Source organism: Hemicordylus capensis, chromosome 2, assembly GCF_027244095.1.
Source record: "Hemicordylus capensis ecotype Gifberg chromosome 2, rHemCap1.1.pri, whole genome shotgun sequence".
Taxonomy (NCBI): Eukaryota; Metazoa; Chordata; class Lepidosauria; order Squamata; family Cordylidae; genus Hemicordylus; species Hemicordylus capensis.
Window position 1 is genome coordinate 247,194,606 of NC_069658.1, and position 16,228 is coordinate 247,210,833.

The window sequence follows — 16,228 nt, forward strand, 5'->3', positions numbered from 1 at the left end:
CCCCCTACCGTGGGAAAGTGGCCTTTGTATTTCCCACGGGTGCAGGTCAGGATGAGTGGCTGGGACGGCTCTGGTGAGTTCAGAGCAAGTTTCAGCGAAAGGGGGCGGGGAACCATTGGTAAAATCGTGTGTGAGCTGTGCTATTTGAGGCTGCAGATAGAGGCCTAGCATGGTGGAAGCTCCCCGTCAAACGTTCCTGCACACAGAAACCAAGCATGTCAGGAGGAAATGTTCTAGTCTAATCTTATCGCTGGCATGGTAGTTTTCTGTGTGCAGTGAACAACGTTGTGTGTGTGAAGCAAGTGACCTCCCCAGCTTCAGCCTGAAGTGGTACAGTCCAAGCACAGATGCACTCATCTGTTGTTTGTGAGAATTTGATTGATTGATAGATTGATTAAGTGCCGTCAAGTTGGTGTTGACTCTTAGCGATCTAGGCTGTGAGAAATGGATGGGAAGGGGCAATAGTAGCTAAGCTGTAGAGTCCCCTCTGCAAAAGGTCCTGGGTTCAGTCTCTAGCAGTATCTCCTGGTAGGATACTGATTTCCAAGCTGGGAAAAACCCATGTCTGAAACACTGGAGAGCTGCTACCAGCCAGTGTACTGCGCTAGCTGGATCCAGCTCAGTAGATGGCAGCTTTGCACATTAGTAGAGACACAGTGGAAGATTGTGGAAAATGCCCCCCCCCAAGTGAAAGTATAAAATGAGCTCTGCTGAATAAGACCAAAGCTCTGCTTAGCCCAGCACCCTGTATCAAACAACAAAATGACTCTAGGAAGCCTACAAGCAGGGTATAAAAGCAACAGGAACGTAGGAAGTTGCTGTCTACTGAGTCAAACCCTTGATCCATCTAGCTCAGTATTGGCTACTCTAATTGGCAGGAGCTCTTCAGGTAGGAATTTTTCTTAGCCTAACCTGGAGATGCTGAGAATTGACTTGGGACTCTCTGCATGTGAAGCAGATGCTTTACCATTGAGCTACAGTACAGCCCCATCCAATGGCAAGCAAAGGCAAGTGTCAGTGATGAGGCTGTAGGTACAGGAAGATAATATTTCCAAGTCAAAAGCACCTCCCCTATTTTTTTTTTTTTTACAACACTCCCTTCCCAATTATTAGGTGCTTCTGACTCATGCAGGGTCTTCTTCTGGAACATTGGCAGTTAGAAGGCAATACCTTTATTGTCATGGACATTAGCATTTGGAAGCTGGTTTTCTTCTCAAGGCAATACCTTTATGTTTGGATCTATTTAAACCAAGTTCAACCTGGTTTACATTTATGCTGCTGCCTAGAAGAACAGCTGAGGGGGAAAGGAAAGGTGTGGTTTTATTTATTTAGAGGCAATACTCTCCTAGTTTTCTTTTCTCAAAGGAAATGCTAACCCCTGCTAACTTTGCAAAGAGGCACCTTTTAACGTGGTGATTCTCTTTATTTAGCAGGGGGAGAGTAACTGGCCCTATCCACCCCCAGCACAGTACCTCCAGTGACTGTTGTGTTTCTTATGTTTCTTTTTAGATTGTGAGCCCTTCGGGGACAGGGAGCCATCTTATTTATTTATTATTTCTCTGTGTAAACTGCCCTGAGCCATTTTTGGAAGGGTGGTATAGAAATCGAGTGAGTGAATGAATGAATGGAAAACAATTCCCAAACATAATAAAACAGCAAGGAACAAAGCAAACACAAACCTCTAAACAGTGGATCCAGCAGCAAATCATTGCAACAATAGAGGCTGACAGCCAGACTAAATTAGTGTTGAGTAACCCTACTGAAGACCACCTTAAGTGGTGGTCAACCAAAGGGATCTGTGGGCGCCAAGAGTTGAAATTGACTTGACGGCACACTATACCTTTAAACCTACTGAAATTAAATAGTCCTATAGACTAATTCCTAAGTAGCATTATCCAGTCAGTGGATGTCAGTCAGTGTTAACTGTGTGTCTGTGTGCGTGATGTGTGTATGTGTATGTATGAAAGAGAGAGGAGTCCTGAGCTAGATGGACCATTTGAAGCAACTTTCTTTGTTTATTGGGAGCATCCATAACACAATGGTAGAGTTCATGCTTTCCATGCAGAAGGCCCCAGGCTCCATCCCTAGCATTTACAGGGCTAGGAAAGACTCCTGTTTGAAATCCTGGATTGCTGCTGCTTCTCAGGGTAAACATTACTGAGATAGATAGACCAATGTCTCTGACTCAGTATAAGGCAGCTTCATCTGTATATGTTTGCAAGGCATAGTGAAGCAAAGGCAATTTAAGCGGTGAGATGAGTGAGGGAAAGCAGAGGTTGAGAATTCTTCAGAATTATTTCTGTCCCAAAGATGACAGGAACATAGAAGACATGAGGGTGGACAATCTTCAGGAGGAAGGACCTGCATTAGAAGAAAAGTCTGAACTATTACCAAGAAGATCTCAAGAGAATGTTTCCTCCCAGACTAAAACTGGTAAGTAACAGTTCTTAGTATTTATTTTGGGCAGGTTCAGGCATTGTGTGGAACCAAGACTGATTTTGTTAAGTCTCTCTCTGTTGCTTGCTCTGACTCACGCAGACAAGAAGCTAAAGTATATTTTGCCCTCTCAAACCACAACATGAACCCTAAGTTCAAAGTTAGTTTTGGAATCAAGGTATGGCTAGTTCCTTTTTAAAGCCATCTAAGAAAGTGCTCATCGCCACATGCTGTGGCAACAAGTTCTGTAGATTAATTAAATGTGGTGTGAAGGAGGGCTTCCTTCTGTCTTTGCTGAGTTTACTGCCCATCAGTGGAGATGTTACAAGATTGGAGTTCACAAAGATGTGGTGTTTGTGGGAAATGTTGAATTGGGAAAATTTCTGGGGAAATGTGCAAAATTTTCTTCTGTCTTTAAAAAAAAAACTATGTGAATTTTCTTGATACCCTAAATAGATTATGATCCAATTTGGCATATTATTTGACTTATATATTTAGTAAACAAAACGAACCTAAATATTAACCTCCTGTTTCCAAATGAAGAAAACATATACCCAGTCCTTTCCAAACGACAACTTGCGCTTGAACCGTAAAGGCAGTGGTTGAGTACAGATGACCTGCTTACCATACTGGGAAGTTTCCTTGTTTCTTAAATGTGCCTTAAAGCGCAACAAAAGGAAGGCTGTGGCTGTTACCCCTAGTATTCCGCAGTTGTTGTTGTTCCACCCCTAGTTACCAATTTGTTCTGTTGCTATGGGGTATTTCCAGATAATGTGGACTACAATTTCCATCATCCTCAGTCAAAGGCCATTGCAGCTAGGGATGATGGAAGTTGTAGTCACGAGTCTGGGAATCCCAATATTTCACCAGAGAATACTGGTGAAAGCATGATTTCTGCTTTTCCCTCCATGCATTGCTGCAGGGTCTTGCTGCGACTTCCTGGTTCTTTTGTTTATGTAAGGAGATGGTTCATTGCAGGGGTTCTCAACTGTGGGTCCCCAGGTGCCGCTGGACTACAACTCCTATTATCCCCAGCCACAACAGCCTTTGACCATGCACACCATTTTCCAAATACAAAACTTTTCACCTGGCAACAACCCAAAATTGGGAATCCCTGGTTTATTCCATTCTTATCGTCTGAAAAACGTACTCATGTTGATTATGGGGTTTTGCATGGGTTTCCCCAAAGGTTCACTTTACACATTAAAAGTGTGATCAATCAAAGTGTCTGAACAAATACAGAGATTCTCACCTGGCAACTAAAACTCGGCAACAAAGCAGCAACCTGGCTCAGTGGTGGAATCCCTGCTTTACAAGGCAGAAGGTCCGAGGTTCAGTCCCCACATATGGCTGGGAAAGGCCCTCTGCCTGAAGCCTTGGCGAGCTGCTGCCAGTCAGTATAAGTAATATCATGTAAATACCCCTGCCAACTGAGCAAAGAGACACCCTTTAAAGTGTTGACTCTCTTATATTTAGCAGGGGGAGAGCAACTGGCCCTGTCTAGGGATAAGTATGGAAGCAGCAGCAGCTGGTTCGACGGCGGGTGGTGGTGGTGGTTTATCTTTAAGAAGCATGGAGGGTGCTCTTACCCCCCCCACCCCATTTCCCCCGCAAGTGCTGTCTTAAAAAATGGTCCCGTGGGGCAGCACACACCGGGCACTTCTGGTCCGACGTGCACTGGGGCGGCAAGGAGGTATATTGCCGCCCTGTGGGACCTATTTTTAAGACAGTGCTGGAGGGGGAAATGTGGCGGGAGAAACGTGGCGGGCGGGCGGGTGGGTGGGTAAGAGCACCTTCCCTGCTCCTTCAAGATAACCCTCCCCACCATTGAACCAGCCGAAGTGCCAGTCCTTCGAACCGGTTCAGAGGTCCATAACAGGGCCTCCGAACCGGTTCGTACACATCACCAGCCCTATCCAGTCCCGGCACAACATCCTCCAGTGGCTGTTGCTGGAATCTGCCTTATGTTTCTTTTCAGACTGTGGACTCTTTGGGGACCGGGGACCATCTCATTTATGTAGTATTTATTGTTCTGTGTAAACTGCTCTGTAAACTTTGGTTGAAGAGTGGTATATAAATATTCGCAGTAGTAGTAGTAGTAGTACTAGTAAATAATATAGGACCAGGGGTTTGACTCAGGGATGGGCCGAAATGTAATTTGGATGGGGTGGTTTATAAATGAAATAAACAAACAAATAAACAAATAAATAAATACGGGGGCTTCCACAGCCCCTTTAGCAAGGAGAGCAGGTCCATACCTGCTCCTACTCCCACTTGCCTCCACTTCCGTAATCCTAGCACTTCTTCCGGATATCTTTGCGCACCGACAGTGCATCTCCTAGCTGCCCCTGTGCGCTATGCCAGCATGCACATGGCCTCCGGAGGCCATGTGTGTGCTGGTGTTGCATGCAGGGGCAGCTGGGAGATGCCCCGCCAGCACGCGAAGATATCCGTGAGGAGCGCCGGGATTATGGAAGTGGCGGCGAGTGGGAGCAGGTATGGACCTGCTATATTCCTTGTTAAAGGGGCCGTCGAAGCCCTCCTTTTTAAAAGGATTGTGCTGGTGATTTGGATGCCAAATCGCATTTCAGCACATCCCTCGACTCAGTATAAGGCAGCCTCCTGTGCTAGTGTACATAGCGGATCATCATAGAGGATGGTCCAAAGGGATCCTCTCTCCAGTTGCCACCCCCTCGGCTCTGTTGGCAGGGGCACCTAGAGAAGGAACTTGGATGAAGACCTTAATGTCTGGGGGATGCCAGGGATAGAACCTACACAGAGCGCCTGCTCTACCGCTGAGCGGCTGCCCCACTTCTTTGGTATGAGCAGTATCTCTGTGATTTGGCCGCTTACACCAATGTTCTCCTAGCAGTGTGGAATTTTTATTTCCTTCCTTCCTGTACTACCAAAACCATCTCATGTCAGTTTCCATAGACAATTTAAACCACTAAAAAGATTACAAGAGTTAAGACACTTGTAACAATACAAACCATTTAAAACCTAACCTGGTTAAACAGATGCATTGTTTACTCATGGGAAGCGGTTCCTCTGTTGTAAATGTTAAGCAATGAACCATGCCTGGGTCTTTGGAAGGAGTGTGATGAAGGCAGTTCTCATAGAACTATAGAGTTGGAAGGGACCTTGGAGGCCTTCTAATCCCACCCCCTGCTCAGTGCAGGGATCTGCTACAGTTTTCCTGCCACACGCCTATCCAGCCTCTGAAAACATCACGCGAAGGAGAGCTTACCACCAGTGGTCCCTCTAATAGTTTTCGTCTTTGTGTGGAGTGAGTTTTGTTCTGGGCAGCAGTATCAAGGCACTGTGGGCACACATGCATTCAGAGTGGGGCCTTTCTGATTCAACCTGAGCGGGATCTAAAATGAACTGAGCAGACATTAAAAAACCTTGTGAGCGCACACACATGCACACCCTTAGAGGGAACAGTGCTCACCACTGCACAAGGCAGGCTATTCCCCTGTCAGATGGTTCTTGCAGTTAGGAAATTCACCCTAATGTCTAGTTGGAATCTGCTTCCTTGTCATTTCAACCCATTGCTTCTAGTCCTGCCCTCAGGAGCCACAGAGACCAAGTTTGCTTCTCCTTCTAGGTGAAAACCCTTCAGATATTTGAAGATGACATGACAGTCACAGTCTTATCTTCTCCAGACTAAGCATACCCAAATCCTTTGAACCTTCCTCATAAGTTTCCAGATCCCTCACTAATCTTGTCCCTTGTTCTCTGAACTGGTTCCAATTCATTACCATATTTACCCAAAGAGAAGGTGACTCTAAATGTAAGATTATGCCTTAAAAGATAGAGGTTAAATATAGGTTATATACCTGTATTTATGCAAAATTTAAGATGACACCCCCTCCCCCTTTTAACAGGTAATAACTAGGAAAAAAAACCCTCCTTTTATATTTGGGTAAATATGGTAAAGTATTTCTTTATTATGTTATTCTCCATTACAGGTAAATTAGTTTTTTCTTTGTTACTGAGGAACTTAAACATTTCTGTCTTTATTCCAGCAGGTGATAGTTGGGAGAGTGAAAATGAGGAAAAATCATATGGAGGATCACCAGAAAGGGTGGTGTGTCAAGAGACAGATGAGAAGTTTGGAAGTCAAGACAGATCAAAAAACCAGGAAGGAAACCTAACAGAGAACTGTAGAAAAGAAGCTTTTCATTTTCAAGATGGTGACTCCCTAAAAGTTCAGCAAACAGTAGACACAGCAGAGAATCGGAATAAATGCACCATGTGTGGGAAAATATTCAGGGATGACTCAAATCTTAAGAGACATCAGAGAACCCACACAGGAGAGAAACCGTATCAGTGTTTGTACTGTGGAAAGAGTTTCAGTCGGAACACAAACCTTGTTTCACATCAGAGAACCCATACTGGGGAGAAACCATATATGTGTTCAGTATGTAGCAAGACCTTTTGTGATAAATCCAGCCTTAATAGGCATCAGAGAATCCACACGGGGGAGAGACCCTATGAATGCTACGAGTGTGGGAAAAGCTTTGATCTGAGCCAGTCCCTAATTAGTCATCAGAGAACCCATACAGGAGAAAAGCCGTATAAGTGCTCGGAATGTGGGAAAACTTTCAACCGGAGCCAAAACCTTCGGAGCCACCAGAGAATCCACACAGGAGAGAAACAGCATAAATGCTCAGAATGTGGCAAGTGTTTCAGCCGGAGCCAGAACCTTACTAGGCATCAGAGCAGCCACATGGAGGATAAATTGTTTAAGTGCTATGAGTGCGGGAAAAGCTTCCGTCTGAACCAGTCACTTATTAGCCACCAGAGAATCCACACAGGAGAGAAACCGTATACCTGCTCCCAGTGTGGGAAAAGCTTCAACCGGAGTCAGAACCTTCTTAGCCATCAGAGAACCCATGCAGGAGAGAAACATTACAGATGCTCAGAATGTGGGAAGAGCTTCAATTGGAGCCAGGATTTGCTCCGCCATCAGAGAATCCACACAGGAGAACAGCCATACCACTGCTCAGAATGTGGGGAGCGGTTCAATAGGCGTGAGAACCTGATTAGACATATGAGAATACACATGGAAGAAACGACTTAAGTTACAACGCATGTGGGGCAAGCTTCAACAGCCGACATACCCTTTCAGTCATCAGAGATGCAGGCTGATATACTGTGCAGCGAGCCACCCACCCAGGAGGGATACAAGCTGAGTTGACAAAGAGTCTGTTTGCTCCCATCATTCTACTCCCATCGTTCTCAGTGGGAGTAGGTTGCAGATGCTCTGATGCAGAGCTTCACCTCAACATTTCAGAGTTGTCATTAATGTGATTATCCCTTGGAAGTGTGTGACAGAGTCCATACATGTTTTATTCATTTGTAAACAGAAGAGTGATATGGTGTTGTGTTTTGACCAAATATATAACACCATGCCAAACTGGATCATAAACTATTTAGGGTATCAGAAAATTTGCCTAGTAAAATTTTATGAGAAAAAAGTACGCAAATATTATGCAAATGAAGAAAATGGTATGGGAAATTCTTCTGGGAAAATCATCAGTTCAGGATTTTCCAGAAAACCCACATCTCTGCCACGGAATATGACCTGATTTAAATAAACCGCCCAGAGATGTGAGTTGTAGAGATTTGTTAAATACATACATGCATACATACATAATCAGACAAAACTATCTATTCGCAACAATAAGATCATGTGGCCAGAATTTTGTCGGGGAAATGTATATCGGCTGTAATCCTTATTGTACAGCGGTATCTTGGCCACAGTGATCCATGCTGTAATAACCCTTCAGAATAAACTGCTGTAATGCATTATATGAGCCACCTAATGGTGCAGCAGGGAAGCAATCTGCCTAGAGAGCAGGAGGCTGTTAGTGCGAATCCTCGCTGGTGTGTTTCCCAGAATATGGGAAACTCCTATATCGGGCAGCAGCGATATAGGAAGGTGCTGAAAGGCATCATCTCATCCTGCATGGGAGATGGCAATGGTAAACCCCTCCTGTATTTCTCTAACAAGAAAACTACAGGGCTCTGTGTTCGCCAGGAGTCAACACCTACTTGGTGGCACAACCTTTCCTTTCCTTTAGCGCATTATATGTGGGACTGCTTTTGAAAGCTGGGAAAGTGCAGTTAGTTTAAAATACATACAATCACTAGGCTGCTAACTGGAACGGCTTATTTGGAACATTTATTACCAGCTTACATTCAGACTGAGGCCATTGTGGTTGGGGATAGTGGGAGTTGTAGTCCATCAACATTCTTGTTTATACATGGACACCTACTGGCAAGCATATTGATTGGTTACATTTTTACCCCTGCTAATTAGGCAAAGATGCACCTTTTAAATTTCCTCTTTGGCCAATTAAAGGTAAAGTGTGCCGTCAAGTCGATTTCGACTCCTGGTGACCACAGAGCCCTGTGGTTTTCGTTCGGTAGAATACAGAAGGGGTTGGCCATTGCCTCCTCCAGAATGAGACGAGATATCTTCCTATATCGCTGCTGGGAAACATACCAGCAAGGATTTGAACCAGCAACCTTCTGCTTGTTAGTCAAGCATTTTCCTGCTGCGCCACTTTAGGCTCTAATTTTTCACAGGGGGAGAGCAACTGACCATATTCAGAATGCATTTTTTCACTGGATGTTGCTGGTGTCTCCCTTGAGTTTCTTTTTAAATTGTGATCCCTTTTTGGACAGGGGCTCTCCAGTGTTCCCTGTAACAGGGATTCACGGGTATGGTGGACTACAACTCTCATAATCCCCAGCCAAATGCATTGCAGCTGAGGATGCTGGGAATTGCAGTCAATCACATCTGGGAATCCCTGTTACAGGGAGCGTGTTCTCTTGTGGTCCAGAATTTGGGGATCAACCCTGCTAACTGGGCAAAGAGGCACTTTCTACTAGTGGCTGTCTAATATTTAGCAGGGGGAGAGCAACTGTCCCTTTTCATTCCAGCACAGGGTCCCTCCCAATAGTTTTTGCTGGAGTCTTCGTTCGGTTTTTGTTTAGAATGTGATCCCTTTGGGGACAGGGAATGAACCATTTTATCCTTCCTTTTGCTGTGCAAACCCCTTTGGGCTGGTACAGACAAACCACAGGATTAGGAATGAGACATACCAAATATTTAAACAAAAAATCACTCGTGGTTTTTCTCATGGCATCCTTTGCTTCAGCAGCCTAATCTAGAAGGGGTGGGTGGGTGGGTTTATGTTAGTGCCATTAAAACAATTGAAAATATTGCACATCTACTACCCAACAGTGTAGATGTCTTCCTTCCTTCCTTCCTTTTCTAAAAGGCAAACTAAAGTGGTTTCATTGGTACAACTCCCCAACCAATCTACTAACTTCAGGACAATAAGGGAATTAATTACAATCTGCTAAACTTCCTTTATTATTGTTACAAGAATGCAATAAAAATCTTGTTTAAAATTACAGTAAGCATTAAGAAAAGTTCTTTTATCACCGTTTAGTGACATCATGATGTGCCACTGGAATATCATACTGCTGAGCAAAGAGGCACCTTTTTAAAGTGGCGATTCTCTTATATTTAGCAGGGGGAGAACAACTGGCCCTATCCATCCCCAGCACAGCATCCCTCCAGTGGCTGTTGCTGGTGTCTCTCTTATGTTTATTTTTAGATTATGAGCCCTTGGGGGACAGGATTCCATCTTTATTTATTTTTATTTCTCTATGTAAACCTTTTGTTGGACTTTTGGGGACTTTTGTTGAACAGTGGTATATAAATATTCATCAGAGCTGGTCTGGAGAGGAGAGCTGGTCTTGTGGTAGCAAGCATGACTTGTCCCCATAGCTAAGCAGGGTCTGCCCTGGTTGCATATGAATGGGAGACTTGATGTGTGAGCACTGTAAAGATATTCCCCTCAGGAGATGAAGCTGCTCTGGGAAAAGCCACTACCAGTCTGTGAAGACAATACTGAGCTAGATAGACCAATGGTCTGACTCAGTATATGGCAGCTTCCTATGTTCCTATCATTGTCGTCATACCATAAATATCCATTCAGTGACAAATAATTGGGTAATTCCCTTTAACACTTCCATTACACCAGTTTTGTTTCTATGCATTCCATAATAAACATCCAAACTGCAAAACTGCAGAGGAGAGAGACTTTGAATGAGCAGTGCTGAGATCTTCCTTCCTGAGCCAAATATCAAGAATAAGGAAGTAGAGCCCTATGCAGACATTACATTGTACATGTGTACAAAGTTTGTCTAGACATGTTTTTATGTGAATGACTGTACATGTGTTCATTTTAAAAGTAAACCCAGGCCCAAGCCCCTCTCAAAAAGCAGGGTATAGATAGGAAATGTACTGCTGTACCTGCGTTCAACATAATGTGTGCATGACTGTATGTACATACAATGTGTGCACATACAACACACAGATTATATGCATGTTGAACATAACATGAATAGGGCTTAGGCCATATGTTCATTCATGCCAGCAAAACATTGGGAAACTGTGAAGTATCTCACCAAAATGGATCCAATGATGATTGCTTCACATCACTAGGAGGGAAATCTATGTGGATAATCCGCATAAACATGGTTGTTGGGAAACTATGATCACAGATGTTGTTTTGTGGTAATAATACAAGTCAAGGTGGTGGTTGGAAAGTGAACCACTGGAATCACATAAGGTCACATTGAAAAGTTAAAACACTGCAATATTAAATTGTAGGCATTCATGTCACTTGGAAGGGCATGAAGCCAGATTTTTAAAACTCAAGTTAAGACCAAACTGGTATTTTAGAAGTTTGCATTGAACATGCAGCCAGACCTATAACACCCAGCCCAGAATAAGTTCAATAAGCAAAAGAATCACTGCATGAGATTCTGTATTTGTATTTACACGCACACATGCACACAAACACAAACTTGGAAGACAAAAGAAGAAGAAAAACTTTGGAGAATATCTGTAAATGTATGCAAACATGAACTAGAACGGCTCTCTAGGAGGAATAAATCATTTTTTGATCAGTTCAGATGTAACACAGAGCCAGGATTGAATCCTGACTTAGAACAAGCCAGAATCTCTCATTCTGTTTGAACTGGGTGATTCTGGCTTAGTATAGCCAAAGTTTCAAAATAACGATCTGAAGTTGGGATACAACCCCAGGCTAGGGGATGTTGTGTGAAGCTCTGATTCAACTCTGGTTCCATGATGCGTATGAATTGGGTCCTTGCATTTAGGCCAAAGACAACTACCAAAAGGTTACTAGCTGGCATTGTTAACCAATGACACACTGGTGCTTCAAGTGCACTGCTGTGACCTTCCAGACTAAAACAGTGTGCATGTGCTTATGTGGAAAGGGTTTTTTTCTAATCTCCCCCCTGCCACCAGAAGCATTCCCTGTACCCTGAAAGTAGGTCCCTGAGGCCAAGCAGCCCTCAGGGACCCATATTACAGCTGTAACTTTTAAATAATGGGCCAGTTTAGATGCTATTTCCTGCTACCTGTGGTTGCCCATGTGATTAAAAAAGGGAACATGCTGTGAATATGGAAATCTGTATACCTTCCTACAACACCCTGATGTTCGCCTGGCCTGGCCTGGCCTGGCCTGGCCTGGCCTTGCCTTGCCATTAAAATTTATATCCCACTCTTCCTTCAAGGAGCCCAGAGAGTAGTGTGAAGTGTTATCTTTATCCTCACAACAACCCTGTGAGGTAGGTTGGCTGAGAGAGAAGTGCCTGACCCAGAGTCACCCAGTGAGGTTCATGACTGAATGGCAATTACATGGGTGAGTGTGTGTGCGTGTCTGAACTGTCATTTCGTATCCTGATCTCTGTATCATTTTTATTTATTGATTTGGTTAGTATAGAGATCTTTCCTGTTCTTGCGTGTGTGTTTTTAAATCTGTGTCACATCAGGCTGGACAGTACTTCTTTCTCAAACAGCTGTGTGCCGGTAGCTGGTCCTCAATAGGGAAACTTTGAGGATCTGAGTGGCTTTTTATACAAATGTATAATTTACATTATATAGTACATTATATTACATTACATTACATTATATTATATTGTAATATTATTTACATTATATAAATTATATAATATAAAAATTACAGTATATAGTAATTTTCAGTATAATTACAGTATATAGTAACCCCTGCTAACTGGGCAAAATTACAGTATATACCGTATTTTACGGACTATAAGACGCTACGCACTATAAGACGCACCTTAATTTTAATCCAGTTTTTCAGAGTTTTAACATATTAAACTGTTAAAACATATAAGACGCTCCTGAATTTTGGCGGATATTTTTTGAGGAAAAAAGTGAGTCTTATAGTCCATAAAATACGGTAGTAATTACAGTAATATAGTAACCCCTAATAAAATTACAGTATATAGTAACCCCTGCTAACTGGGCAAAGAGGCACCTTTTACTGTGGTGATTCTCTTTTTTTAGCAGGGGGAGTAACTGGCCCTATCCACCCCCAGCACAGTACTTCCAGTGACTGTTGCTGCTGTGTGTCTTGTTTCTTTTTACAATGTGAGCCCTTTGGGGACAGGGAGCCATCTTATTTGTTTGTTATTTCTTTTTGTAAACCGCCCTGAGCCATTTGTAAACCGAGCCATTTTTGGAAGGGCGGTATAAAAATTTTATTATTATTATTATTATTATTATTATTATTATTATTAAAAATAAAAATACATGAAAATATATATGAATATATGAAGAGTGTATCTCATGAATACAGTTTTACCTGATGTGGACTCTGTGGGGCCTCTCAAGATCTGATTTTTGAGCAAAAAATTCCCCACACTCCTTACAGTGACAGGGCTTCTCTCCTGTATGGGCTCTCTGATGGTGTGCCGATTTTGCGCTCTCCGCGAAACTCTGCCCGTCCTGGAGAGCCTGCTGCCAGTCAGTGCAGACAATACAGAGCGAGAGGGACCCTGGGTCTGAAGGCAGCTGCCTATTGTCTAACAGGCCGGTGGTCTGATAGGCTCTTTGGAGTCAGCTAGCAGGTAGCTAGTGGGCTACAGCAGGGGTGGACAGCCTTCCTCCTGGGGGGAGGGGCTGTACAGCTCAGTGTGCTAGAGCGCCTGCTCTGCATTCAGAAGGTCTCCGGTTGGATTGCTGGCACGGTGCCAAGTCGGGTTGGGAAAGACGGCCTGCTGCATCTACGGGAGAGTTACTGCAGAGTCAGCGTAGACTGCCTACCTAAGTCCTGCTCCGGTCTACACTGACTGGCAGCAGCTCTCTCTAGAGTTTCAGGCAGGAGTCTCTCCCAGGCCACCGGGAGAAAAATCCACTTTTTGCATCAGTTTTTTTGGGGGGGCAACTTCGAACTTGCAGTAAACCCGTGGTAAACATGCTGTGTGGGAAAAACCCCTGGAGATGCTGGGGATTGAACCAGGAACCTTCTACAAGCAAAGCAGATGCTCTAACACCATTGAGCTATGGCTTCATTCACGCTCCCCCCCCCCTTTGTACACCACTTGGGTGCCCATATTAGGGCCAAAATACAGGGTACAAATGGCTCCATAAATACATACATAAAAATGACTGACACTGAAGAAAGAACTTAGCATTTCAAAGGGGGAGATCAAAATTCCAAGTAATCAAATTTCTTTCCTTTATCAGCTGACTTAACCCAATTCCCTTTTGTTTGTTTGTTTATTTAACATATTTCTATACCACAAAGTTGCGTCTCTGGGCAGTTTGCAATAAAAATCATTTAAAAATTAAAATCATTGACATTAAAATTATTTTAAACCCAATATTAAAAGTATTTAAACTATAGATCTAAATATATTAGATCTCCGGATTACGTACAAAGGCAGCCCCACATAGAATGCATTACAGTAGTCCAGTCTGGAGGTTATCAGCATATGTACCACTATTCTGAGGTCGTTCGCCTCAAGAAATGGACGCAGCTGGCGTATCAGCCCAAGCAGATAGAAAGCATCTCTGGCCACTGCCACAACCTGGCACAGCAGGGAGAGGTTTGGATCCAGAAGCACCTCTGCGTACCGGGTTCCTTCCGGGGGAGTGCGATGCCACCCAGAACATGCAGATCAAAATTGTCTCTGGCCTCGCACAATAATTACCTCTGTCTTATCTGGATTCTGCCTCAGTTTGTTATTCCTCATCCAGCCCATTACCGCCTCCAGGCAAGCATTTAGGGAGGTTATGCCTTCACCCAATAAGGTCGACATGGAGAAATAGATTTGGATGTCATCAGCACACTGATAATACCCTGCACCAAATCTCCTGATGATCTCTTCCAGTGGGTTCATGTAGATGTTAAACAACATCAGAGACAATATGGAGCCTTGAGGGACACCATACGAAAGTTCAGATTTTGAAGAACAGCCTCCAAGATACACTATCTGGAATCTGCCCATGTGGTAGGAGCAGAACCACTGCAAAGCAGTGCCTCCAACCCCCAACCCCCTCAGACATTCCAGAAGGATACTATGGTCAATAGTATCAAAGGCCGCTGAGAGAGCCAAAAGGACCAACTGAGTCACACTTCCTCTGTCAATTCCCAGTTGGAGATCATCCATCAGGCCGACCAAGGCAGTTTCCACCCCATAGGCCGCCCGAAAGCTAGTTTGAAATGGGTCGAGAATAGATAATCTGTCTCCGCCAAGATCACCTGGAGCTGGGAGCCCACCACCCTCTCTATCACCTTGCCCAGCCACGGAAGGTTGGAGACAGGCCTGTAGTTGCTTAACTCTGAGGGATCCAAGGCTTCTTCAGAAGCAGTCAATGATTGCCTCCTTGAGACAAGGAGGCATCCTGCCTTCCCTCAAAGAAGCATTTATAATCTCTAACAGGCCCTCTACAACAGCCTCCCTACCCAATAGTATAAGCCATGTTGGGCAAGGATCAAGAGGGCAGGTGATAAGCCGCATCATTACAAGCAACTTGTACACATCCTCATGATTCACAAACTGAAACTGATCCAGGGTCACCATATAAAAGGAGCTGCTGGACACCTTGGCATCAGACACTGTAACAATTGTGGTATTTGAATCTAAAGTAAAGTGTGCCGTCGAGTTGGTGTCGACTCCTGGCGATCACAGAGCCCAGTGGTTGTCTTTGGTAGAACACAAGAGGGGTTTACCATTGCCATCTCCCGTACAGTATGAGATGATGCCTTTCAGCATCTTTCCTATATCGCTGCTGCCCGATACAAAGTCAGCCCAAATACGAGAGATTCTGTCCACAAAAAACTCATTTAAAAAATCACAGTGAGTAATCGTGGTTTGGGGCACGCGCTACGCTAGCCCCCTCACAAACCTCAACCACTTTGCCAAACATGAACTTGTGGATGCGAAATGGGCAGAAAATAACCACTTCTTTGCTGCATGTATCACCCGAGCATAGATCTTCAAATGCGCTCTATGTAATAATTCAGATTTGAGTTGAGTCTTTTCCCACTTGCGCTCTAGTCATCTACCTCGCTGCTTCAGCCCCCGTAGTTCTTCTGTATGCTGCTGAACTACAACTCCTATCATTCCCAGCCACAATGAATTGTAGCTGGGGATGATGGGAGTTGTAGTTCAGCAACATCTGGAGTACCACAGGCTGAGAACTCCTGGAGACAATACAGAGCTAGATGGACCAATGATCTGGCTCAGCAGAAGGCAGCTTCCTGTTTTGTTTTGTTTTTTCAGACGAATCACAGAATGGGGGCCAAATCCCCCCCACCGCCATGCCTTTAAAAAAATCTCCCTTTCCAGGTGTTTGTTTAGTACAAAAAGCTTCCTGCAGTTTGCCCAATGGCCAGGGGTGGGCATGACTCTGTGCAATTCGCCC

General features: G+C 44.1%; 1 protein-coding gene across 3 annotated transcripts; it reads left to right on the forward strand.

The window, feature by feature from the left end:
- Positions 1 to 3: 3 nt before the first annotated feature.
- On the forward strand, positions 4 to 9,618 carry LOC128342674 (zinc finger protein 501-like). 3 transcript variants are annotated; one of them, XM_053290353.1, is made up of 3 exons: positions 4 to 73; positions 2,311 to 2,433; positions 6,465 to 9,618. In XM_053290353.1, exons 1-3 carry the CDS (start codon positions 52 to 54, stop codon positions 7,520 to 7,522), a joined length of 1,203 nt encoding a protein of 400 aa, XP_053146328.1. In that variant the 5' UTR covers positions 4 to 51; the 3' UTR covers positions 7,523 to 9,618. The 3 variants fall into 3 exon arrangements, with proteins under 3 accessions (XP_053146328.1, XP_053146326.1, XP_053146327.1); XM_053290351.1 differs by having other exon boundaries at positions 18 to 2,433; XM_053290352.1 differs by having other exon boundaries at positions 18 to 2,433; positions 6,468 to 9,618.
- The last annotated feature ends 6,610 nt before the right edge of the window (positions 9,619 to 16,228 follow it).